The sequence below is a fragment of the Ammodytes marinus genome (assembly GCF_949987685.1).
Source record: "Ammodytes marinus genome assembly, chromosome: 13".
Classification (NCBI taxonomy): domain Eukaryota; kingdom Metazoa; phylum Chordata; class Actinopteri; order Uranoscopiformes; family Ammodytidae; genus Ammodytes; species Ammodytes marinus.
The window spans coordinates 14,599,096-14,626,116 of NC_137217.1; the positions used below are offsets into that span (position 1 = coordinate 14,599,096).

Sequence of the window (27,021 nt, forward strand, 5' to 3'; positions counted from 1 at the left end):
AAACCTTTCCTGCCACTGAAGGATGGAGTGCGTCCAAGCAATAAACAAAAGATGAAAGTGAGAATAACAAACCTCAACAGTCGCTGGTATGACATGATATCCCCCCTCTGGACAAAGGAAAACCAAGAAATATCCTTCTGCATCCAACAGTTTGTCCATCCTTCCTCCTCTGCCCTCTCCATCTCTTTCTGTTTTTAGGCCTGACTTGCCCTGTCTGTTTGTCTTCTTCCATCTGTCACTCTCTTCTCTCTGTTGTAGAGAGGAAATATTTCACAGATACCATGAATGTGCGTACGCAGATTTCCCACCTCATTCCTGGGGGAAATCACACTTTTACCATGACCAAGTTTTCACGTATTAAATACGCCTAAAGCTTTCCAGGACTTATATTTGCATTTTTCAGATACTGTTCAAAATGGAATCAAAATTGGTTGTGAGAAAAACAGAGGTGGAAAGAAAATGGGTCAAGATTGAAAACAGCCATTTTAAGTCACACTTTCTGATGCCATTGAGTCGAGAAGTAAGGCCTGGTCAAGTCCTTTCAGAGAGAAGGAGGCGCAAAATCTAAAGATTGAAGAAAGTACAAAAAAGCTGAAGAGAGACTTCTTGTCAGCATTGTTCGGAAGGATTACAGTGAAATGACTAAAATACATTAAGAATGAAAATAAAAACATGGGAGGATAGGTCTGAATTGACTGTGGAGATACACAAATCAACAAAAAGAGCCAAATCTATATGTGAATTGTCTTGAAAGGGACCAAAGTGGAAGTGGTTAAGGAACAGAGTCCGCACAGAGACGGCAAACACAACCCTCCTGTGAAATGTGACATTCTTCAACTTCCACTGGTGAATTGTTTGGAGAGCACTGAATCAAGTCTTTGGCGGAGCTTTCCAACACTCGCTGGAATCCCAAGTCGTTTAGGAAGCGCTTCTTAACCTGATATTTCTTTCTTAGTTTCACCACTTGATGACGGAGTCAATAGATAGACTGTAACATCAGATAGTCCTGACTGAGACGTGGAGAGTTGTGAGGGGAGACCCTGCTGCCTTCACTGATGAAGGAAAAAAGTTGGAAAGAATACAATTTGGTGTTGATAAATAATAAATACTGTAATAAACAAGATGGTGTAAACACAACTTGCCCTCAATACTGTTAGCCTAAATACAAATGTACGCAGTCTGCCAAACTGCAAACAACATGGTCATATCAATGTAAATGTTCACCCACTAACTTATGTGTCTTTACATTGTGCTGTTTATTCCATCTAAATCCATCTGTCTGCGACCCCCTTTTGAACCTGGTTCAAAGTAGCCAATGTATCTAACCCCTGTTGGTCAGTCTCTTAACCAAGTGATTTAGAACAAACACAACTCTTGTTGCACTGCTCATGAACCTAACGTGGACCAGGTGTGTTCTTTGCCGCTGGTCTTTACATTGAAACATGTGTTACACTAAACTCCAAGGCGATAGATAAAACTGGTCTGACCAGTCCTCCTCATTCTTCTCTTCTTTTTCTCTATCTTTTCTTCTGACAAATAGTTGTCCATTCTGTTGCCCATTTCCACCAACATAGGATTCATACATTCCTGATTCAGTTAGCCCATCATCTAAAATACAGGTCCTTCTCATATAATTAGCATATTGTGATAAAGTTCAATATTTTCTGTAATGTACTGATACACATTATACTTTCATATATTTTAGATTCATTACACACAACTGAAGTAGTTCAAGCCTTTTATTGTTTTAATATTGATGATTTTGGCAAAAAAATAAAGAAAAACCAAAAATCCCTATCTCAAAAAATTTGCATATTTCATCCGACCAATAAAAGAAAAGTGTTTTTAATACAAAAAAGTCAACCTTCAAATAATTATGTTCAGTTATGCACTCAATACTTGGTCGGAAATTCTTTCGCAGAAATGAATGCTTCAATGCGGCGTGGCATGGAGGCAATCAGCCTGTGGCACTGCTGAGGTGTTATGGAGGCCCAGGATGCTTCGATAGCGGCCTTAAGCTCATCCACAGTGTTGGGTCTGGTGTCTCTCAACTTCCTCTTCACAATATCCCACAGATTCTCTATGGGGTTCAGGTCAGGAGAGTTGGCAGGCCAATTGAGCACAGTAATACCATGGTCAGTAAACCATTTACCAGTGGTTTTGGCACTGTGAGCAGGTGCCAGGTCTTGTTGAAAAATTAAGTCTTCATCTCCATAAAGCTTTTCAGCAGATGGAAGCATGAAGTGCTCCAAAATCTCCTGATAGCTAGCTGCATTGACCCTGCCTTTGATAAAACACAGTGGACCAACACCAGCAGCTGACATGGCACCCCAGACCATCACTGACTGTGGGTACTTGACACTGGACTTCAGGCATTTTGGCATTTCCTTCTCCCCAGTCTTCCTCCAGACTCTGGCACCTTGATTTCCGAATGACATGCAACATTTGCTTTCATCCGAAAAAAGTACTTTGGACCACTGAGCAACAGTCCAGTGCTGCTTCTCTGTAGCCCAGGTCAGGCGCTTCTGCCGCTGTTTCTGGTTCAAAAGTGGCTTGACCTGGGGAATGCGGCACCTGTAGCCCATATCCTGCACACGCCTGTGCACGGTGGCTCTGGATGTTTCTACTCCAGACTCAGTCCACTGCTTCCGCAGGTCCCCCAAGGTCTGGAATCGGCCCTTCTCCACAATCCTCCTCAGGGTCCGGTCACCTCTTCTGGTTGTGCAGCGTTTTCTGCCACACTTTTTCCTTCCCACAGACTTCCCACTGAGGTGCCTTGATACAGCACTCTGGGAACAGCCTATTCGCTCAGAAATTTCTTTCTGTGTCTTACCCTCTTGCTTGAGGGTGTCAATGATGGCCTTCTGGACAACAGTCAGGTCGGCAGTCTTACCCATGATTGCGGTTTTGAGTAATGAACCAGGCTGGGAGTTTTTAAAAGCCTCAGGAATCTTTTGCAGGTGTTTAGAGTTAATTAGTTGATTCAGATGATTAGGTTAAGAGCTCGTTTAGAGTACCTTTTCATGATATGCTAATTTTTTGGATACACTCACACAAAAACATATTCACCCTTTTCACATTCCTTTATCTTACTTACACTCACTCACATACACCCCTCTCCAAACGTATGTTCTTACACGTTTAGGATACCGTCTGCTTCAATCCCAAATCCATCCACATGCCTCTGCTCTGAAGAAACCATAACACATCTCTTACCAGATGTGTCAGCCCCCCACTGATCTGAGCAACAAATGAACCCCTAAGTTTCCACTGTCTGGCTATTTTAGGAAGCAGTAACAATTCTCCTGGGAATAAGACTGTTTTCCACTGTGACCTCCAAGGTAGAGTTCAGAGGCTCACCACCCACTGTCAGGGAACCCACAGGAAACTGGAAACTGGACTGTGAAGGGAATCCTCAACTTGCATACTTCCATTGAAGAAGATTAAAATGTGTACACATACTGTATATATTTACACTGACTCATTCTAAATTGAATACCATGTAAATCAGAGTAATACTATATTGTATATTTCTTGCAGAATGTTCAATTGTAAAGGTTGAAACCTCTCTCTGCATTCTTATGAAACCCTCTGTGACAGGATCTCACAATAAAACGTGATACCCGTCTTCCTCCAACACTCTGGGCGATCTCTCCAACATTCCTTCCTGTTTGTCGTCATGGTGCCAGGAGGACAGCTCCGCTATATAAGGGCCTCCTCTCCTCAGTCCTGAGACACAACGACAAAGAGATCACAACCTTCTGCTACGCCACGGACTGAGAGAGGAGGCAAGACTCAACCCTTCCTAACCAAAGGACTCAAATCGGCTCCAGGAAAAAGACAACTTTTTAGACTGCAGATATTTTTTGATTCTGCTCGACTCAACAAGGAAGATGACTTATCCATCAGAGAGAGCGCTTTTTGTTTTCTTCCTGACTGCACAGGTAGGCATTGCAACACACTTGTATTGTGTTTAATAGTGCAACATCATACTTTGGCTACTCTTTGTTTGAAGAGGTGCACAATGGACAATATACAAAAAATATCTATTCACTGTGGAAGCTTTTTGATTTTTTTTTTTACAGCTAATGATTTCAAGACTAGAACACAATGATGAAGACAATGTTACTTTTATGATTAAACTAAGAGTAATGACAAATTCTTAAATGTTTTTTTTAATGATCTTTAATTGATAAAGTGTAAAAACAATGTTTAGAAACTTTTTAGCCAGTGTTCACTTTTACTGAGTACTAACTAAGGTAATTATTTGCTTTTCTGCAAATGCCCAAAAATAATTTAACATTGCTTACCAGCTTTTGTATCCTTTAAATTTTAGGATGAGTGTGTTTTTTTCTTTTCTTTATATATACACCTCCTTGTCATGAACAAGTGATATTGATTGGTTTAGAGAGAACAAGACTTTCAGCGACATCTAAAATACCAATTTCCTTTCTCATCCAGGTATTGACACTAGCCTGGTCCCAGGTGTGTCCTCGGAGGTGCCCGTGCCCTAAGGAGCCCCCCATGTGTCTCCCCGGTGTGCCCCTGATCCTGGACGACTGTGCCTGCTGCCTGGTTTGTGCCCGTCAGAAAGGGCAGGTCTGCTCTGACATGAACCCCTGTGACACGCGCAAAGGCCTGCAGTGTGAATACTCTGCCGACATCCACAAGAGGACCGGCATCTGTGCTGGTGAGTTGGCAACACTGTACCCATGATGTGTCCAATAACTGGTGAATGCTTGTTAGTGCAAAGGTGGACCCTGACGATTCAAAGGCTTGTATTCGTCACATGCTCATAGAGGATGTGCAGGGAAATGTTGGCGTACTGGCATACTCTTTATTACCTTGCTCATATAAGAAGATATTTTTTTTTAAATAAAATACAATAGAATAAAATAAAAATTAAGTTTTAACAGAATATACTGTATATATACAGTCAACAAACTGTATAATAACGCCACCTTTCCCTATTTTGTTGTCTTCTCTCTATAGCTCATGCAGGACAAGTGTGTGTTTTGGATGGTTCTGTCTACCAAAATGGCCAGACCTTCTTCCCCAGCTGTAAGTACCAGTGTGTGTGCCGCGACGGGCAGATCGCCTGTATGCCGCGCTGCAACCTGGACGTGATGCTGCCGGGGCCGGACTGTCCTGTGCCACGCAGGGTCCAGGTGCCCGGTGAGTGCTGCGAGAAGTGGATCTGTGAACCCCAAGCAGAGGCCAGTGCCCTGGGAGGCTTTGCCATGGCGGGTGAGTGGAGACTGGATGTACTGTAGGCTGAGATGGGATGAGATAGACCATACATACTCTCTTTGACGTCAGTGTCAGTGCAGTGCGAGACAGAAAGTTGAAAGGTTATGTCCCTTTTTTTGACCTGGCTGAAGTTAGGGAGCAGGAGCCAAGGAGGGAAGGATAAAGGAATAGGGGTTGAGAGGGGAGAAGGAAAGAAACAGTGTTGTCACTTTGGTCTAGAATGTATAGCGGTAATGTGATACATCACTCTCCTGTCAGATTAATCCTATCAAGCAATCGTGTTGCCTAAATGGTTTTCCCAGACTATGCTTTTTAGTTTTATTTTGAAAGTGCCCCCTGAAATAAATGAAAGGCAGTTCACAACCGGAGTCTCATACAGCATCTTTATAATACAAGTGTGTTCATTTTCACTAAACATTGTATTATCATACTTTGCAGCATGTGTTCCTTTCGAGTGTTGGACTAAACAGCTTAATGTACTTTTACAAATGTGCAACATTTTTACTAGAGTATGTGATGATTTGTTTTCTCCACTCTAACCCACTGTCCCCTCTCCATTTGTGCGCTCCTTCAGCCTATCGTCAGCCAGACACGGTGAGCTATGATGGTTGGGACTCCAGCCAGAACTGCATTGAGCAGACCACAGAGTGGGGCGCCTGCTCTCAGACCTGCGGCATGGGTCTGTCCAGCAGGGTAACCAATAAGAACCGCCGCTGTGAGATGGTGAAGCAGAGTCGAATGTGTATGATCAGACCCTGTGACGAGCAGCTGGACCAGATGCAACTGGCGCAGCTCGAGCCCAAGGTACTTTTTGTTGTGGAGAAACCTGGATGTCATCGTCTTCATACTCAGTCTGCACATAGAAATGCACTTATAATGTGCACTTTTAATTTATTCAATTACTGCAAATTGCACATATTGTAAATAATGTTCCTCATATTAAACATTTCAATTTATTTACTTTTTGATACCGTTTTGTTTTGCCTTACCTTTTGCACTATTGCACCGTGGGTCAGAGAGAAACGTCATTTAGATTCCTCTGTATGTCTGGCACATGTTGAAGAAATGGACAATAAAGCTAACATTGACTTTTGACTTATGTACTTAACGTGTCAACAATTGCTTGAGCTCAATTAGACGCAAGTAGCATGAGAATACATAAGCAATTGTGAACAGTTTTTCTTTTAGAACCAGATTTTCCCTATAAACATCTACTCTCTCTCTCTCCCCGCAGAGAGGCAGTAAGTGTCAGCGGATGGTGAGGAGTGACACAGCCGTCCACCTCTCTTATAAGAACTGCACCAGCATCCAGGCCTACAAGCCCCGCTACTGTGGCTCCTGCACTGAGGGCCGCTGCTGCACCCCCCACAGAACCAAGACGGCCATGGTGGAGTTCCAGTGTGCCAACGCTAAAAGCACCAGGAGGCCGGTGATGGTGATCCTGACCTGTGCCTGCCACAGCCACTGTCCCAGTGACAACGCTGTGTGGCAGCCGTCAGATTTGGGATCCAGCGGCATGAGGCTATAGGTCATAAAAAGTCACCCTAAGAAAGTGTTAAGATTGAGCTTAAAATAGACTGGAATTCAAGATTGTGCTTGATGACTGTGTTTGAAGAGAAAGAACAAGAAAAACACGAGTTGCATTAACTCTGATGTTTTGAGTAAAACAAGACTGTCCACATATAAACAGTGCAATAGTCATTACAATTGTACAATCTTTATAGGCCTATCATTTGTGACAAATTCACAGATAAACTAGGGCTGTATCTGCTCAGAATCATACTTGTATTCACAAAATGAGAATCCTCTTTTGTGGTTGAGATGGCAGAGAATTAAATAGCCCTGTATCTCTGAAACGTGTAACATCCTGTGGACAAACAAGTGTCATCGTCACTATTGTTAGGTCAAATCAAAGCACTTAAAACTTGTGATTTATGGATTATCTTCACCCTCTAGAGATTGTCCTAGAGAATACTAACAACGATTTACAATCGACAGTTGTGTGTATGTACTCTTGCGTACTTGGAGGAAATTGTGGAGGTTAACTTAAAGCAGCCTCAATTCAAGAGGTCAAATAGTTTAAAGGTGGCAGGGTAGTGCAGATGTACAGGGGTTTCATAGCTGCTGGTAGAAGGTTTGATTGACAGCTGGGCCAATTGGGGTACACATGTAGACGCATTTAGACAAAGAACATGAAACCTCAGTGTGTTTTGTTCTGCCTAAATTATGGCAATTCTGCAACGCAATGTAGCAAGTAGCTTCAAGTATGTCCTCTTTCAGACTGGAATAATACACCTTCGGTACTGTGACACCTTATTATAGATAATTAGAATAATAATGATTTTATCCTATAATTTCTACATTGATAAAATGGAAGGAGCATCAAGATGACAGAGGGAAATAAAGGACTGTAGGGTGAGCTGTTACCTTTTGCTGGCACTACCATGGCAAATGGTCAGCTCTGGGACACATTTTTGAAATACCTGGATTGTGTAGTTTGACCTTGTCCAAACCAAGGGCTCACCCCATAGAAGAGAAGTCACTGTGATGGCTTGGTGTCATTTCTAACATCTTCCTGAAATCTAAGCCCTGTTGTAGAACGCATAATGTCTTTTTTTTAAAGGTTTAGAAGGGATGTTAAAAGATAAAAGTCCTTGTTAAAAGTAGTGCACATTAACAACTGCTCTTTTTATAATGACAAAAGTTTTGTAAATACTTGCTGTATAGCTTGTTTGACTGAGTGTGTATCAAATACGCAGCTTTAATCTGTAACAATGTAAACATGAGTTGTATATATTGGTACATGGTATCGTTTTGCTTACTACTTGAATTATACTTTCACACTGCTTGTTCCTGTATCCGTCTAAAGAATACTGCAAAACTCAACATTTGAAAAATAAAGTTGTATTTTTTTGTATCAGCTTGAATCTCTGTGTTATACTTGCTAATAAGAAATCACCCTTTTCCTAATGTTGTCAGTGGCAAAGGAGCACCAAAAAGTTTATTGATACTATAAGAGCATGGATGCTGATAAAGGAGAGGAGGATTTGTGTTTAAATGAGAGGTAGCTTTTGCTGTATAAAGAAGGAATTACCTCAAAGACTTTAAACTGAGGGATGGGAAGCATGAAAATATGCATTATGAACGGATAGAACCCAAAAGCTGCAGGTGATGTGGGGAACGGAATGAATAGTTTGCAGACATTCTACTTGTATATAAAATCTTTCATGGTATGGCTCCCCCTCCGCTAAAAGAATTTGTTAAACAAAATGTAAACTCTTCCACCAGAGCATCCACAAGAGGGGATTGTAAAATACCATATAGAAAAAGTTATTTTGGACAGTCAGCCTTTTCCTATCGAGCAGCACATACTTGGAATACCATACCGACAGAACTAAGGAACATTACATCACTCAAATCCTTCTCAAAATCTATAAAAAAATGGTTACTGACTAATCAAATATGCGTCCATAATAATCTGGGATAGTGTGTTTGTCTTTGTGTTTACTAATTGTGGTTGTGCCTGAGTTTATGCTCTTTGTCTGTATGCCCTTGTTTGTGCTTATGTGTTTTTGTCTGCATTCATGCCACTTGTATGCTCCTTGTCTGTGCTTTTTGTCTTTCTTTTAATCGTGCTATATGTTCATGCACTTTTATCTGTGTCTGTATGCTACTGGCTTCATATTTTTCACACATTACTAACCTGTTATGTGCTGGAAAAATTATTGTTTAATTTTACTTGTCTGTGCTTGTGTCATTTTGTTTTGTGCTTATGTGTTATATTTTTGTATTTTTGTATTGTTTTTTTAATGTTTCTTTTAAGCTATCTACCTGCCAGGGACTACAGGTGAAAATGTGCCTGCTAATGGCTAAATCTGGCACATTTACATGTTGAGCTTTGGTGCTCATGTTTATCAATGTGCACTGTCCCTTCTAAATAAAGAAATCTAAAAAAAAAAAAAAAATCAGGAAGAAATCCTCATGACTAAATGATAAATCAACTTTGCGGTTTGTCCTATGAAGTTGCCTCTCGTTGTTTGATGTGAGATCATTGCCCTACATCACACTGTGTTATAAAGGCTATTTTAATGGATGTATTATATCAGTGATTCTTGAGAACCGGGACAAAAGGCCGTCTTCCATATGTAACTGCTGTTATCTTTAAAAATAAAAATATTCAAAATTGTAGATGGTATTAGGAATTAAGAATAGAATGTCTGGAGCACAATTATCCCCTTAAATTAAATTATTATCATTATTATGTCAAATATAATCCATTAAAATTTAATAAAATCTGCCAAAATAAGTGGCAGCTGTCAGGACCTCTTGTCACATTCTACCTCTGCAGAGTCAGACAGACTCTGATAAGTGTTGTAGTTTTAGAATATTTTACATTACAAATCTTGAAAGTCCTGCGTCACAACCATGATACGTCAACACCGGCTTACAATTTCTGAAGAATTTATTTGAAATGTTTCGATCATTTTATTTTACTGTAGTTCATACTAGCACCTATCATCAACAGAAAAACCAAATGGCTACTAGAAAAACTCTATTTGTTCTGTTTAAGAAACGTTAAATATGTCAACACCATCAGATATCAAAAACAATTATAATCATATACATTTTGAAAATATTTGTTGTGGCCTCTATCAGTTTTGGTGAATATTTGTGATCACTATACATCTCATGAGTCTAGCATAAATTGAGAGAAAACAAATTTGTGTTTTTTGGAGTCTGACAGAGTTGACACAAAATAAGGAATGACAAGCTAAAAAGACCTTTTTGATGAGGAATAGCAAGGTTAAAAACCCATTTTGATAAAAAGGACAAAAGCTGGGAGATTGTGTCAAACCTTAGCTCAGTAGCTTAGTATATGTTGGATACATACATGTAATCTAATTTGCCTAAACATAGGGTTTGTATTTTTTCAACATTGCACCCTGTTTTGTCCCACTTCTCAAGAATCACTGATATCTGTGCAGTCAGTTCAATGAATGTCAATTGTTACCTATACTAAGAATATGCCTGTTCTACATTTACCAATATTACAGACTCAACACCTAATAATATGAAATTAAAATCTGGTAAAAAAAAATACTGATTTCCCTTCTCACATAGTTAATACCACAATCCCTTTAACCTAAAAAAAATCTTGAATGTCCTCACATCTGCATTCAGGGTACACCTCTTCCTTTTAACAGTCCAAGATTTATGTATTCATATGGGAGAAGCCAAACCAACCGGGAGCCACTCACAGTGGGTGGTGACCCCTTGATCTCTCTCCATGAACCCTACCAGGGGAGGTCACTGTGGAAACCCCTGTTATATCCCAAAGGACTGCTACTGCTTCCTAAAATAGCTACACTGTGGAAACTTTAGCTCATCAGTAGCTTGAATCAGTGGGGCACTGAAACTGTGGTGGACACATCTGGTTGCAGGTATGTTATTGTTTCAGCTGAGTAGCAGAGGTATGTGGTAATGTAACGTGTTGGTTATGTTCATGGATCTGTGATTTTGTTAAGCTTATTCTAATGTTGCATGCACTGTAAATGCAGTATGTTAAGATTTAAGCACGAGCTAAACAATGACAACATAAAAGGCAAGAGCAAAAAGAGCTGTATGTTGTCTGGCTGTTCTCAGCACACCTGGCATTGCTGTTGTTGGAATGACCAGGTCTTTCCTAAGGTTCACTTTGGCCTAGACTGAAATATCTCAACATGTATTCAATCGATCCTGATGACTTTGCTGATCCTGTCACTTATAATGTATAGCGCCACCAGAAGTTCAAAGGTTTCAAGCATCAAGCTTAAAGGTGAAGTAAGGGGTTTATTTATGTTAATATAAGTGTTAAATCGCTCTTTATTCATACAGTGATCACTTACATAATGTGCGCGTTTCATAAAGCCGATTTCTCAGTCAGCTGCTCTGCATGTAAACGGCAAATACACTTATTGGAGGATCCCGAAAATGTTCTCCAATCACAAGAGAGAACGCTACAAACCGACACCCGTCTCAGTCATGGTCTCACTGACGGTGCACGCCAAAGCGACAGATGGGTGAATGTTTGTGCAGGAGCAGGTTAAAATCCTTCCCAATGTCTGTTTTGATGGTTTTCTATCATATTTTATCACACTTATGGATCTGAGATGATGCTAGATAACTCGCTGCTTGAAGACCACAGTGCATTAATGTGGTGACGTAGGGACGAGCGAGGGGACCGCTAACTGCAGTAACTGACAGGAAGTTAGCTAAAAGAACCATTCCGCTTACAGCACCTTTAATATCTCAACATCTTTTTCATTGTAATGTATTGGCATGCTAAATATTGTAAATACCTCCTTTGTACCAAGATGTCTAGCTATTGGATATATTTCAAATAGATTGGGCTAAAGATGTTATAGTATGTTGTTGGGGATGTTCACAAAGCTGTTTCACAACCATCCACAATTTGTTTTGATATTTTGCAGCTGTGATTAGCTTCTCCACTTCAATTGTACATTGCATTGTGGGAAAATAGTGTCGAGCTAAACAGCACGCTCAGAAATCAGTTCCCTTCTTTTCCTTCCTCCCTTTTTTAGAATGCATGCTACACTCACTTTTTGTGAACACACTTAACACTCAACACATGCTTAGATTTAGTGTATGAATTTGGACAAATCTTGGGATGAGATTAACATGTACTTATTTCACTCGATAAGTGTGTATTTTACTCTAAATGTTAGTTTTTCATGAAATCCTTCAAATGTAAATGTACCAAGATAAGTGAACCTCACACTCATACGTCTTGCCCTCGTTTTGAGCTGAATGATACTTCTCTCAGATGTTATGTGAGTTATCTAACTGTATGACAGACTGCTGACTGAGTGCCTGGATGAATGGTTGACTGATTCCTGGCAGACAGTATACTGACTGGCCACCTGGCTTGAAAAAGTTTAAAAAAGATCAGACCAGCTGAGCAACCACCAAGCTGCAGCTCCAACTTCCTGACCTAGGTGTTTTTAGGCCATGTTTTCTTTAACGCTAACCTGTTTGAGTTATGGGGTGCTGCACATGAGACAAAAGCACCGATCAGACCAGACCTGGCAGGTTTCCTGACATATTTTATAACTCTTAGTCCTTCCTATCTGTTAAATTACTGCAAAACAATGTTTAATCGGATTTTAAGGCATGAGTGTGATCGTGAAATGACCGACATTCTGTATGTATAAGTTTAGTGAGTGGTTGACCTACTCTACTTTGAGAGCTGTTCGAACGGTTTGGGTGTCGACGAATAGCAAACATCACATGCCTGGCTGTGTTTGTAGAAGTTTTTTTTTCTTTTTTACTCTTTCTAAGAAACTCCGGCCTTCTCTCTCTCTCTGCTACGTGCTTCCTGAACAAACCGGACAGTTAAAAGTATTAGACTGACAATAACAAAACTCGAGAACAGAAAATTGTGAGGTTAAACCACAACTAATGTAAATGCAACAGGGTTTTGTTGAGATGGTAGATTCATAAACATATAATGTGATCAGTCTATCAGATATTTTAGAAGTTAAATGTTAATTAAAAAACACATACAGTAATACCTATTTAACCTACAAGAAAGGTCAGGGGATTGCTTAATTTATTACAGACCACTGTGTGTGTACACTGGAGTTTCCTTGGTCAGTTTAAGTTTATATCCAACAAAACTTTTGATTGTTGGCTTAATAAATATATTCCAAGCACTAGAACTTCTACACAACAGTTTCTATGAAATTAAAGAAGTAATTAAAGGATAAGTAGGCGACATGGTCCTTTTAGCTAAATTCCTGTCAGTGACTGCAGTTAGCAGTTCCCTCCCTCGTCCCTACATCACCACCAGATGAACACGCAGTCGTCTTCATCGGATAGTGCCTTGATGGAGTGCAGTGGGTCATCGTTCACGGGCACAGGGACCTGCCTCTTTATAGCGCTCTGTCTCCTGATTGGATAAAAGGAGCGGGATACTTGAAATTTTAACTGGCAATAACTGCAAAGCTGTATGAACTTTGCATACTTTTTAAGTGATTGCTGAATGAATATACTATATATATACTACATCATCTTACTATATTAAACCTGTCTTAACTGGCATGTCCTACCTCTATCTTACATTGACAATCCGAGTTTGTGGACTACTGTTTGTATGAAGGGTGAGGAGATTGCACCCTCCAGTGGTGTATTTGAATAAAGTCTCTGTCACTGTCTCCACTACATGTGACACAAATCCGACTTCACACAATACTTTAGATAAGGCTGCAGAACTGAACTTACTCCAAATATTTAGAGTGGTTGATTCATCTATCTAAATATCTGGGCACGATCAGTGATAATAACCTGAAATTTGATGTAAACACTGACATGCTGTGCAAGAAAGGCCAGCAACACCTTTACTGTCTTAGAAAATTACCAAGATTCAATGTTGACAAAAGCCTGTTGAAATTGTTTTACAGCGCTTACATTCATTCTGTCATCTCCTTCTCTGTCATCTGTTGGTACGGTAACCTCACTACCAAGGATACAAATTATCTTGGGAGAATAGTAAAAACTTCTGATAAAATTACTGGCATCCAGTTAGAAGGCCTTGATCCTTTCTATAGCAAACAGTTGCTCAAAAAATCTAGGTCCATACGACAAGACAGTGCCCACCCCTCTTAATTCAGAATACAGGGTGTTGCCATCTGGCCTTCGCTTGTGTGTCCCTAAGACCACCAAAAATAGATATAAGTATTCCTTTGCCCCTGCCTCGTTTCGAGCAATCAGTGCTGCCAGCAGCAGGTAAATACTGCTACTGTTGACCTTGATTTCGATTTTTGATACTGCTGATGGTGATTCTGGTGCTGTGTTGTTGATCTTGTTGGCGTTGCTGCTAACGGCACTCTGCACTTTATTTTGCTGCTACTGATTGATGCTGTTGATGCTGCTGACCACATAGCACTTTATATCTTGGCACTTTGTGATTCTATGATTTTATGTTATGATTTTATGACTGTAAGACCTGTGACTGCATTGGCACTTTGACTTTGTTGTGTTGTTTTTTTTCCCTGCTTCTTGCACTTTGTGCCCAGGCTTGTGTACATGTTGTGATGTTTTGTCCGCTATTGTATTGTACTGTTGTGTGTTGTTAGTCACTCCTCGCTGTGAACCAATTTGCTCTCTTGGGACACTAATATAAACCTTGAACCTTGAACCTTGATTTCAGAAATTAGTCTGACAAAACCATTGTGTTTTATTGAGAGAAAAAAAACATTGTGTACAATTCCTTTTGTGCAGCAAATGATGACATTTCAAAATCATGAAATGATAAAACAAGCCCACAAAGTCATAAAAATGTCCCCTTTTAGACTTATAAACTTATTTTATATGAGCCTTTATTATTTCGCTACACTTGACTAAATGAGTATGTGACTGGAAGGATATAGTGGTTTTAACCCTCTCTGCCTTTCCAAGTTCACCTACCCCAGTGACAAGAGTCACATCTTTTTTTTTCATTTCACAACTTTTAAAAGGCTTTTGTTTGATGTGTATTATTGGTCTGAGTTCAAATTAAAATACATCAGAAGTCGTTATTTCCAGTTAAACTGATAATCTTTCCAAAATATCCAGGAACTTAGCTTATTGTGGTCGGATTTTCCTCAATTCAGAATCCATCCAAATTTGCCAAATTGAAATCAGAAGAATTAGGAACATACAACAACCGTATGCCAACAACTCTCGACCATCTATATTACGAACTTTGTTTCGTAGCCTCTTTGCCCAGCTTTTCCTCTGTTCGCCCAGCGTTCTAGTTTCCTGACTGGGGAAGAGAAACACCAGTCCCATGTTGTAGACTACGAACCCAATGACTCTCTCATGTTCCTGTATCATGAAGAGAGAGGGGACGGTATGTGGGGCCCTGCATCTGCTGTTATTATTCCTTATGATCCCGTTTCCATTCCTGGGGTTGGGTGTGAATTTGCTCTTTACACGCCTCGGCTCTCCTGAATCCCAACTGGCCCTACCAGTGGTCTGAACCTCATAGTCGGATATCCCTTGAAAGATGTCTACCGGTCCATAGCCATATCTATTGAATTGCTGGGGCTCGTCATTAGGAAACCACTGGGTGTGAAGCCCTTCATTTTTGTCTTCACTCTTTGTCTGTGCTGGCCCTGTCGTCTTTCGACCCTTCTTTCCACGCCTCTGTTTGATTTCCTGTGGGCCTACTTCCGCCTTCTTCTTCCCTATATGAGCCCCCTTGTCAACATATGCTTCCTCCAAGGGGACTGTATCATGAGCGCTGTGCTCTGTACACAGGACACACACGCGTGTCATGTCCTTCCTGCAGAGCTCCATAATCCTGTTGTGCGTCTTGCATATTTTCTCTTCCAGGTTATGCACAGGGTTAGTCAGTTTGTGTCTCTGCAGGGCGGCCACTCTGCGATGAGGCTCTAGGTGTGTCTCACAGTAAGACGTCAGGCACACCAAACACGTTTTAGAGGCCCTGAACTTGTTGCCGAGGCAGCAGTCGCACACCACCTGTCCCGGTTTGACAGGGGAATTATTGTGAGCAATCACAGGACGCTCCTTGAAGTTCTCCACGATCTCCCTGAAGGCGGTGTTGACCCGAAGCTTCAGGCCTCTGTTGAACTTCTCGTTGCACAGAGGACACTGGCACTGCTCTTTGCCTTCCCAGTGCCTGCTGATACAGGCCTTGCAGAAGTTGTGTCCGCATGGAATAGAAACCGGCTCTGTGAAAACCTCCAGACACACGGAGCACAGGAACTGATCTTCGGACAGGTAGCTGCCGTCGGTGGCCATATCTGGAGTGGAGCAGAGGAGGGGATTCAAAGCTAAGAAATAGCAGAATATGTGCAATGATTACTTTTTTACAGTACATCCAGATTAACAGGGAAGTTCATCTTTACCTTCCTGGATGCAAACGCTCAGCTCTGTTGTCTCTCTTTGTATGCAAATGGAATGAAAAACTGAACCGTGTTTACCAGTTGATATTGTTTCATGTAGTGGCACGAAGTTGTTTCATTTCTCTGTAAATGATGCAATGGTGCTCCTCCTCCCCTGACACACACACTCCACCCATCTGCTCTTCCTACAAAACATTAACTCCTCAGCACTTGACTTGAGCGTTCTTGTGTGGCCTGAGGCAGAAGAAAGTCCTTCTCTGAATCAAGTTAGGGAGTGTGAATTGATTTCCAAAAAACTTGAGCCCTAAACGGTTAACTTTAAAGGAGTGATACTTCAGAGTGTGCCAGCCAAATAAAAGTGAATCACCCCACACATATTCTCTCTGCAGCAAAACGGCTCTTTAGGTTTTATGTTTATACCTTAAAGTTACGGTGGAAAGGAGTAATTTGGGTTGTGCATTGCCTAATATGGATTAATAGGCTTTGTTTTTCATTTAATCTACTTCCTACTTTGATAAGATCATTTTGTTTGAGCTTTTAATTTGAAAAGTCACATAACATTTAAGCACCAAAACACAGTATTCAACTCAAAATTTGATTGTTTGTTTTCACTATCTGTTACTGTTAACCACACTGTAATTAATAGTCAAATCTATAGCTTCTCTTTTCTAATATTGGTTTTACTTTGATGGGAATATGCCACAGTAGTATTTTATTTACACAGTCTTTTATCATTACATTGTGAAGTGTGAGGCCTTTAATGGACAGGGACATCATTACTTCTATCAGACGTTGATTTGTCTGAAAGCATTTCCTGTGCTTGATCTGCCCTACTGTTTTCACTAAGGCCTGTGTTTACCAAATGTGGATACACAGTCTGTAACTATCTGTTGGGACAGCAGTGATTTATTTATATATATATATATATATATATATATATATATATATATATATATATATATATATATATATATTATAGCTTGATCTCAGAAAAGGGAACACATTTCAGCAGGTCACATGATGCCATCAGCAGCCGCCATTACCGATAAGCTGCCAAACCAGTAGAGGGGACATCTGCTCTGACGTCGAGCTCAAAGTCCTGCATTCCTGATGTTTGGCTCATTACTGTGTGTGACTCATCCAGAGTCAAAAACCTTAAACACAGAGTTGGGGATATTGGGTTTTGCTTGCATGATACAACATGTTTGAACGTTGTGCCTGCTTACCTTACCTTATATACAGTATAAGTATAGGGGGTCTAGAAAATCAGGTTGAAATATTATAACTACAATTAACCTCTTCTTTTATTTTCTTTACACATAAATATGTCGGTGTAAACACTGATTTGTAGACTCATGTTTAAACACATGAATGTTTTTTCAAATAATTTCCTTGATTATTGCCTAAATGTTATTTGCCTTTAAATGCCTGCTGTCTAAGGCCAACTAAACCCTTGTGGAGTTTTTGACCACTGGTTTCTATGGAGCAGTGTTATTACAAATGGATCATGCTTACGCTTATGCTTGTGCATGCAAATGAAAATACACGAGCAAGCACACAGATGATGCTATAACATTCCTCCCTCCGGTTTTACACCATTCCACAGATTGACAGTTTGTGGCGGTAAGACACTAAGAAGTCTAGCAATGCACCACAAAATAAAAGAAAGTGAAAGTGAAGACTGCAGGGTAGTAGACATGAATGTAAACAACCTGTACTTTAAAATGTGTTTAAAAATGAGGAAGGAAATGCAATAATGTGAGTTAAAGATGATGTTAACACACAATGCATTTTGGTGTGAAACACGGAATGTAAACAACTTTTTTTGTTTAAAAGAAAAACTCTCTCGTGCACCCTTATTCTGAAAGAACAAATAATATGGTGATGCAGAATATGGGAGAAGACAAAAGCGTTTTTTTCTTTTAGTGTACTTAACAATCATGCCAGTGAAAAGTAAAGAGTGAGTTTTCTTCAAGGAAGGGGTATCAAAGGAAAAAGCAAGTAGGCATCAATTACGAATGGAAAGGAACAAAAGGATAGATGGAAGAAAAATAGCGAAAGGGGGGAAAAGCAAGGAGGGAAAGAGCATGATTTCAGAGGAAAGTAAAGGGGGAGGGACAAAGTTCTTCAGTATGTTCTTCTCAAAGCAGAAATGAAATGGGTCACAACATTTTAGTCAACCTTTCCTATATTTTAAACTTGAATCTACTCTTGCATCACACATGCCACAGTGCTCTTGGGCATGGCACTTAACTCACCTAATTACTGCAGAGAGCTGGGGTTCATAGACACAACCATACAAACCCCATTTGTGATTGTGTGTGTCTGTATGTTAACCCTAACGCTCTGTGCAGCCGCTCCCTGTTGTGTGGAGTCAACGTGCTCGGCTGCATAATAAAACAGATTAATTAACAACCTTTATACCACCACCTTCAATAAGATTGCATTCGCTACAGGTTTGTTTCTTTGTTTTGAAGGTCTTTACCACAACAAAGAATGTACATTTTATCTGATAGTTAATTTCCATATAAAAGTAAACAAATAAATTGCAGCTCCTAAACCTCATTAAGATTAATTATTCTTAGACTTTCTGTTTCAATCTCTTTCTCAAAATAAATAAGCTAATGTGTTATGTGTGTTATGTAACACTACTGTGCATATAGAAAGAATATAAGATGGGTAACTGTTGTGTTTCTAGGATAGACTATATTAATCCTTATGGCAACAAGGAGGAAAAGAGTCGTGTTCTCACTAACAAGACGGTACCCACAGAAAAATGTATTTAAAAATATATATATATATCACAAATCATCCTGAATACAGAAATGTAAATGAAAAAGTTGATTGATGCAACTAAATTCTCTCAGCATGAAGATATTTTAATGCAGTTTGTTCATTATGTGATTGCTGCTCCTTACAATAAAATGAATAGCTAAGTGCATTTTGTTTGTACCAGACAGGGGGCTTCCCTGTGGTTTAAGTGTTATGCTACCCCAGGACAAGTGTTAACAGTAGCCTTACCATCACAGCCCAAGACAGGCAAACATAACTTTTAAAGTGTCACCAGTAGGTGTCGTAGCTACATCGCTAATATAGCATTGTGGCACAGTTTCCCGGGAGCCACGCTTCAGAGGGACATCTGTTAAAATAAAATGAAAGTGTATGGATCTAAGAATGGTGAGTAACTTTTTTGCACATAACCCCTCATTGAAATCAAAGCAGTAGCTTGATTAGTTGTTTCTAACAAGGTGAGGTCTTGGTGGAAGCTTCCATCTGGTATCATACGTATGTCTCCACCTTCTCTCTGCATCTCTCAGTCACTCACACAGGGCCTGGCCTGAACCCAGGTCATCCGGCGCGTCTGACCTCTGGGACACCATGCAGCCCCAGTCATTCTAGTGATGACACCGGGTGCACCCCTCACGGTCTGGGCTCACCCATTTGAACTCCAACGAGCCTGCAGGATCGACAGGGCATGCAGGGTGTCCATTGGAATAATAACAATAATAAAAGAGATGGAAAGCAAAGCCTCAGGGGGGAGTCTTTCCATGCCAGAGCTTCCTAACAAAACGCGCGCGCTCTCTCTCTCTCTCTCTCTCTCTCTCTCTCTCTCTCTCTCTCTCTCTCTCTCTCTCTCTCTCTCTCTCTCTGTGTGTGTGTGAAACACCAAAACAGGCACAGGCGCATTCCTGTACGCGCGTAACCGGCCTCACGTATGCAACGGGAGCGCGGTTAAGTACCAGCAGTGTGAGACACACTGGGAATTTAAACTCTGGAAACTCCGTATCCAGTCATATTTTCGATTATATCATATGTGTCTATTTATTTATTTAAAAAAAGAAAATTGCAAATGATCTACCAAAGTAAAGTGTCCTGATTTTCTATCACTATAGCCTATACTCCAGCTCCTTGCAGTCTGATCTGATGACTCACAAAACCCAGTCATGGTTTTACTGACGAAATAGACGCTCCTTTCCTTTTAAGGCAGGTTTTTTTTTTCGCATAGCCTATTCTACCATCAAAATAATTATCATTGTAGTATCGAAATTGTTTCTAGTAGGATTACAACAGATAATTGAATGGATTTTGCTTTGACTGCATCAACCCGTCTCTAAGGTTCTGGGGGGAAATGATGGAGCAGAGTGTGTGCATGCAGCAGCAGCAGCAGCAGCAGGGTCTGGAGATGGGATCGGCTGACGACGGGGGGAAGCAAACTCCACCCAGCAGATAGGATCTGGGGCAGGCGGAGCGGAGGGGCGGCTTGTGCTCAGGCTGGTTGGTCGGGACGCCTGACAAGTCCCGCACAAAACTTCAGAGGGGGCAAAGTCCAGCCTGAGTGTCAGGCAGACCGAGTGGAAGTTAATGTGTGAGAGTGTGCTGGCTCGGAGCAACACAAAAAAACTAAACAAAAAAAATTCCATATCAATTTAAAGAAATGCTCCAAAGATGGCGGTGGTGATCGGGACGGGAGTTTCAGGTGCATTCGGAGTGCACAAAAGTGGATTTGTGGAGGTTTTGGTGCGGGAGCGGTGGCACAAAGTTTTGGTCAACTTGAACGAGGAAGCGCTCACGTTGAGCTGCGAGGAGAGCAGCAGCGTGAACGACAACGGGAGCGACGATGTCAACTCCAACGCCGTCACCAACGGATCTTACCTTGACAACAACAACGCCAACTCCAACAACGGTCCCCCCCAAACGGTGCGCACCGCTTTCACGGACCTCCCTGAGCGTGTGCCCGAGGCGATCGCCAACAGAAAGCGATGCGTCAAGGTGTCCAAGCAGGAGATCGGAGGGTTGGGGATCAGCATCAAAGGGGGGAAGGAGAACAAAATGCCCATCCTCATCAGTAAGATATTCAAGGGGCTCGCGGCGGACCAGACCCAGGCACTGTACGTCGGGGACGCCATCCTCTCCGTCAACGGCATGAACCTGCGGGACGCGACCCACGACGAGGCTGTGCAGGCGCTGAAACGGGCCGGCAAAGATGTGACACTGGAAGGTAGGCATGCTGGAGTGACTGTGTGTGTGAAAGAGGATGACTGAGGAAATGTGGGACCTAAAGTAGAAGGAGTGTATGGTCAAGGAACCACGAACTTTATTCAAGACACTGTCTTATTTAGGGAAGCCCACAATGGAGTTGTTGTGCTCGTATCTTTTAGTGAAGTGATTGAACAGCATACATGGGGAGAAAATATTGAGACCTAATTTAACCTCACTCACACATCCCTAAGGGACCTCCGGACGTGCATGTGATCCTCATCCTTCAGGGGAGGAAATATGTAATGGCATGGGAGTTTCTCATTCCACATGGCTACATATTTATCAGACTGTGTGTTGGGCTGTTTCATGCATATCAACCAGTATAGGTCAGTAGTCCTCAGCCAGGACACAAAGTAGCTATGGCTCTTTTTCTTTACTTGCCAGTTGATTGCATTCACTCTGCGTCCCAGCAGGTTTAAATCATTAAATGATTAGATGAACAGAATAAAAAGCAGCAGGGCTCTGAGTGTTGACGCCTATTATTTTTAATTTACAATTGCAGGAAAGAGGTACTGGTTAATGACAAGAAAAAATTAAATGTGTATATTTAATGTGTGCACACAATAATGTTTTAATGCAGCAACCTATTCATTCCACTCCTTTTTCTCATTCATTTCCAAAGTCACAATGTGTTGTCCCCACACGGTCTCTCTCACGGTAAGAAACTGAAGAGAAGTGAAACCTTTTTTATGCAAATGTATTTAAATTAAAGCAGGCGAAGGGAGGCTCTCTACTTAATACAGTATGTAGTGCAACTTTGCCATTATAGGATCTTGTGTTTATTCCATAGCTATGGAAACAGTTGACTGATTGGCTAACTAGACAATCTTAAAAGGCCCCCTCACACTCCTGCCCAAAGAAAGGCCACTCGAGCAAATGCAGCTCCGCATTTCCTAAATCACCTCACACACACACTCACACACACACACAGGCACTCTCTCTCTCACACACACACACACACACACACACACACACACACACACACACACACACACACACACACACACACACACACACACACACACACATACACACACACACATTGCAGTTGTTGTTGTTTTTTGCCAAAAGTGAAGATGAAAATTAGGCTGATGGCAGATCATATCCCTCTAAAGGATGAGGATCATTTTACCCCCTCAACAAACACCCACACAAGTACAAGGGCACAAGTACACACGCATTCACACACTGGAAAATGTAGCACGCAAGTGCCTTCTTTTGAGTTTTTTATTCCTGCTCCTGTGAGGACTCTTGGACCCAAGATAGTAAGAACAAAATGTATATCCCTCTCTCACAAACAGACATACACACTCAGACACACACACACACACACACACACACACACACACACACACACACACACACACACACACACACACACACACACACACACACAGATGCATACACCGTGATGGTTCCTCCCAGGGGGACACAGGGGCTATACTGCAGAGGAAAAAACAGGTCCCAGCGGACAACTTACCCAGATAAGAAAGAAGGGAAGAGAGAATAGAGCAGCCATGGAGGAAAGGGAAGGGAGAGAGATGGAGTGGGGTGAGGTGGGGTGGAGTTGAAATGGGAATTTAATGGGGAAAGTGCTGAGAGGGGGAGAGATAGAAAGACACTGAACAGAGGGAGAGCTAACAGGGGGGCTAAGAAGCTGATTTAAAGACGACAACTAGGGTTAACTTAAGGGTAAAGAAGACACATACAGTTCGCCACAGCTGCAATTCAGCAATCAGTGACATTAGGAGTAGAGTCGGCAGATAGAGGAATACTATTAATGAAGTGAATTTTCAATCTTTTTTTGGTTCTGTGGGGTGCGCGAAAGGTGTTTACCGTTGAACCAAGCGTGTAAACTTTCACTTGAAAAGAAAAAGACGTGAACTGTAGTATGTTAAGCCTAAAATTGAGCAATGCATTCTTTTTATTCTCGGGTGTGTGCCACCTTCTAAGAGGTGAGAGAGGGAGGCTGTGTAACACAGGGAGAGAGAAGAGGAGGAAACATCTGATTCAACTGTTAGAAGAGATAGTACACGTCCCATGGGAGAGGGCTGTGCGTCTGTCTGTGTGTGTGTGTGCTTTCAGCGTGCTGCATTTTTGTGCAGTTTGTGTGAATGTTTATGCAGCAGTGTTTGTGCATGCATGTTTGTAATCTGTGTATTTCTGTGAAGTGAGTCATCTTGCGATCTCATTAGGAAGACTGAGAAAGAATCCTGCCAAAACAGGCAGCAGCAGCAGCAGCAGCAGCCACTCACTCCTGCCAGACGCAGGCCGCAGATTGACCCCACGGGTCATAAACTGCTCCGAAACCAAGAAGACCACGGTTCAAGAACCGCATGTCAGAGAGCATCCGCTTCATTGAAGTGTCCCCTGATCAAGGCTGGCTTTCTCCTTGCTGCTTGTTCTGTGGCTCAGCATGCAGTCTGACAAGCCCACAGTGAATTATATGGGGATCAATCAGCGTTTGGCAGCCTTGTGACAAATCTCCTAGCAACCATTATGAAGGTCAAGTGAATAAGTAGTGCCACACAAATAATGCCTTCAATCAGATACTGATGAATAAGAAATAGATACTATAGTTACAAAATTGTACTTGAAGCCCTGCAGTGTACAGCTGGCACAGTGCACTGTGATACTGAAGATAATTGGGGGACCTAACTAGGTCCATCTGGAGCATATACTGCCTAATCAGGTCACTGTGTATTATCTGCTTACAGCCATAGAAAAGGCCATGCTTTGTCTGTGGTGTGTCATGTTAGCAGAAGTTATGTTGACATGTCACAGCAGAAAAGAGTACAAGTGTAAATAAATGAATGTAGCTGCTTCAGTTTCTGGCTGCTGGTGTTGCACATGTTGGCCTACTGTCAGGACTTACCGGTCGGTCGCTTGATTAGAGCAGAACCATTGTTAATGTTCTTTATAACCCCTTTGATTTTCCTATTGTAGCAAGTCCTAAATGTCTCCAGTTAAAAAGGTCCAGGTGCTTAGAGGAGAGAAAGCTTTCTCTATTAGTTCTACACACAACTTATTTTTCTTTTTAACAGCTGAGTGCAACAAAACAAACCTTTAGATTGTTTGAAAGTGTGTGCTGATGGCAGCATCAGACAGTGTTACCCCTTTACCTGCCATTGGTAAACAACTGCATAAGTCCCTGGTGGATCAGTGACACAACTTTACAGGTGTCAAATCAATCCTGGCTGCAAGTGGCGGTCACACAAGGATAACAGCTCTAAATGTTCCCAGGTGGCCCTGTTGTTCCGTTTGGCTTTCCTCCTATTGTTTTCATTTCTGCTCTATCCGATGATGATTCAGACCAACCCTGGCGGCGTTAGGTTTACTTTTTCCTAAGCATAAATAGCAAGTTGGTTATTATAAAGATGACAACAATTCTTTTTGGAGAATTGTGTATGTAATGATTAAATTTGGATAGTCTTAACATATAAAAATGGATTCCAAATGTACATCAATGAGTGTAATACAGCCAGATGGACATAACAATGATGTGTACCTCATACAAGCAGAGATAAGGTAATTTATTTGGAACATTTATGTCTTATGCTAAAATATAAGAATACAAGATCATTTATCAAGCGAAGTGTAGACTTTGCAAAGAGCAAAGAGATCTAAAATTCTAGTCTAAATTGATCTTTACTGTCCTCCGAGTAGTACAGCTTGGTGTTGACAATACATATTAGCCTACTATAAAACTTTTGTACATTAAAGTTTCTGTTATATAGGTCATGAAAAAAAGATTTTGTTACAGTGGATGGCATACTACTTACCTATGTGTTCAGTAGAAAAATCCGCAATTTGTCACAGTAGCCTGTATCTACTGTATGTATATTATGCAGTGTATATGAAGTAACCTCGCATCTAGTGACACAGGCCAAGTGTTACTCTAGAATTGGTGGAGTCAGCACTTTCCTAAGCTTAACTTTGTTGCTGCCTCGCCTGTCAAGCTTTCGCTTCTCACACGGCACACATGCAGTTTAATCAGCTGACACTTTTGAAACAACGCATCCTTGAATTCAGACAGTGGAAGTCAAATCAGTCTCCTCATTTCCATCTGGCAACTGTCCATAATGTTGGTTTAAATTACAGTTTTTGCCCGAAGAAGAATTTATCAGCTGAAGCCAGTTAACTAGTTGTGCTATAGTGGGTTGAATCCCAGACATAATTTAATTTAATAAATTTCCTTGGCTGAATGGTAAATTGATGTAAACATCAGGACCATATATTGAAGTGATATGATAGTTTTGATCAGAATGGACTATTATGATTGTAATAGGTCAAACTTTTTCTAAGGTTAAAGCATCAGGTATGTTTCAGTGCAGGCACACAGCATCAAACAGTATTTTTTCTGTAAGCGTCAAGACAAGACCTAAAAGCTTAAACATGAAAGCAGAAGTTAAGAACTGAAGAGTCAAAATACAATAAGGAACATCTGCCACACTTCAGCAGACAGGAAGTGAGTCAGTGTCCTGTAAGCTTTCCTGTAGATCCCTTAACAAGCCGTACCTGTCATCACCTGACATCTGGGTTGTGTTTGACTGTGTATAAATGCTGTGTGATGCTTTGTGTGTGTGTGTGTGTGTGTGTGTGTGTGTGTGTGTGTGTGTGTGTGTGTGTGTGTGTGTGTGTGTGTGTGTGTGTGTGTGTGTGTGTGTGTGTGTGTGTGTGTGTGTGTGTGTGTGTGTGTGTGTGTGTGTGTGTGTGTGTGTGTGTGTGTGTGTGTGTGTGTGTGTGTGTGTGTGTGTGTGTGTGTGTGTCAGCGTCATGAAGTTTAGTCATCAGCAGTGCAGTGTTGTCTAGACGGAAGCTACAGTCGATCAATATGGTTAAGTGTGCGTAGGTACAGTATGTGTGAGCATGAGAAAGCTAAAGAGATTAAGAAGAGAGAGAGAGTCAATGTGTCTATGGGTGACTGTTTACTTCATTAGGAGAAACTATGTCCTCCTCCACTGACTTCACTGTTCGTGGAGTGACTCAAAACGGCCGTTGATGATAATAACAATTGTGGCCGTTGCAGTAGTGATTGATGTGGTGAAGATACTATTTTGAATCAGTCATTCTCCTCTGTGAATGTGTTTATACAGTCAAGCATAAAGCAGAGACAGAGAGGCTAGAGCTCTGATGTTTTTCCTGTTTGCTTAGTTTGAAGAAAACAACAAAAAAAATCCTTTTCCCCCAGGTGTAGGCCTTATCATTGTGTTTTTGCACATTGTGTGTGTTTGTTTTGTCCTAGTTTCCTTCGGATGGTCACTATAAAAATGAGCTATTCTGCAGTTAAACACTTCACTTTAATGCATCTTTGGGAATTTAAAAAATATTTAAGAGGGTGACCAAAAATGACCTACAGTAAGAAAAGCTGTTCGACTATGCAGCTTCACTGACTTGTGTGAAATCTGTGACGATGCGGATGAGTCAACCGCCATCTGTTCACACTTTCTGTGGTTGTGGTTTCTGTATGTACTGTAAGCATGTTGCTTTGTGTTGCCATTTATGGATAGAATGGGACTTGTAACACACAGCTCTCCGGTTTAAAGTCTTCTTATAAGGCAGGTAATGTAGCATGCCATTAACTTTTTCTAACACATTTTGTTAGATGAGTTATTGTGTGCTAACAAGGTGTTAGGAATAATTGTCATTGTGTATTTCCAAGCAAACCCTGAGGAAATGCCTTGATAGATTTGTGTACAGTTTGAATATGGACGAGCAGGACTGTAGACTCACTCGAAACTTTAGACATAATGTATAGGAGTACCTGTTCCTAAGGGGGTTGAATGCACCAATTAACTATTACCTTAGCACTGCACCCCTTTGC

General features: G+C 41.2%; 3 protein-coding genes across 3 annotated transcripts in view; 2 read left to right on the plus strand and 1 right to left on the minus strand.

Annotated features, from left to right (window-relative positions):
* Window positions 1-3,869: 3,869 nt before the first annotated feature.
* Window positions 3,870-8,101, plus strand: LOC307259369 (CCN family member 3-like). Its single transcript, XM_080039186.1, has 5 exons — window positions 3,870-3,944; window positions 4,462-4,690; window positions 4,993-5,247; window positions 5,825-6,054; window positions 6,485-8,101. The coding sequence occupies exons 1-5, from the start codon at window positions 3,894-3,896 to the stop codon at window positions 6,776-6,778; spliced, it is 1,059 nt and encodes a 352-aa protein (XP_079895312.1). The 5' UTR covers window positions 3,870-3,893; the 3' UTR covers window positions 6,779-8,101.
* Window positions 8,102-14,470: 6,369 nt separating this feature from the next.
* LOC307259591 (uncharacterized protein) lies at window positions 14,471-16,268 on the minus strand. Its single transcript, XM_080039533.1, has 2 exons — window positions 16,161-16,268; window positions 14,471-16,055 (listed from the first exon to the last, which is right to left on the minus strand). Exon 2 carries the CDS (start codon window positions 16,051-16,053, stop codon window positions 14,872-14,874), a length of 1,182 nt encoding a protein of 393 aa, XP_079895659.1. The 5' UTR covers window positions 16,054-16,055; window positions 16,161-16,268; the 3' UTR covers window positions 14,471-14,871.
* A 4,222-nt stretch (window positions 16,269-20,490) lies between these two features.
* The window catches only part of sntb1 (syntrophin, basic 1), a 43,994-nt gene continuing 37,463 nt past the window's right edge, over window positions 20,491-27,021 (plus strand). The window contains exon 1 of the mRNA XM_080039417.1: window positions 20,491-21,156. Within this exon, the coding sequence (XP_079895543.1) occupies window positions 20,604-21,156 (553 nt within the window). The 5' untranslated portion in view covers window positions 20,491-20,603. The remainder of the gene's footprint in view (window positions 21,157-27,021) is intronic.

What these genes read in the sequence shown, in the direction of transcription:
- LOC307259369 (XM_080039186.1), top strand. Translation starts at nt 3,894, where the DNA reads ATGACTTATCCATCAGAGAGAGCGCTTTTTGTTTTCTTCCTGACTGCA. An exon ending in TTTTCTTCCTGACTGCACAG is followed by an intron (nt 3,945 to 4,461) that starts GTAGGCATTGCA and finishes TTTCTCATCCAG; the next exon opens with GTATTGACACTAGCCTGGTC. An exon ending in GAGGACCGGCATCTGTGCTG is followed by an intron (nt 4,691 to 4,992) that starts GTGAGTTGGCAA and finishes TTCTCTCTATAG; the next exon opens with CTCATGCAGGACAAGTGTGT.
- LOC307259591 (XM_080039533.1), bottom strand. Translation starts at nt 16,053, where the DNA reads ATGGCCACCGACGGCAGCTACCTGTCCGAAGATCAGTTCCTGTGCTCC.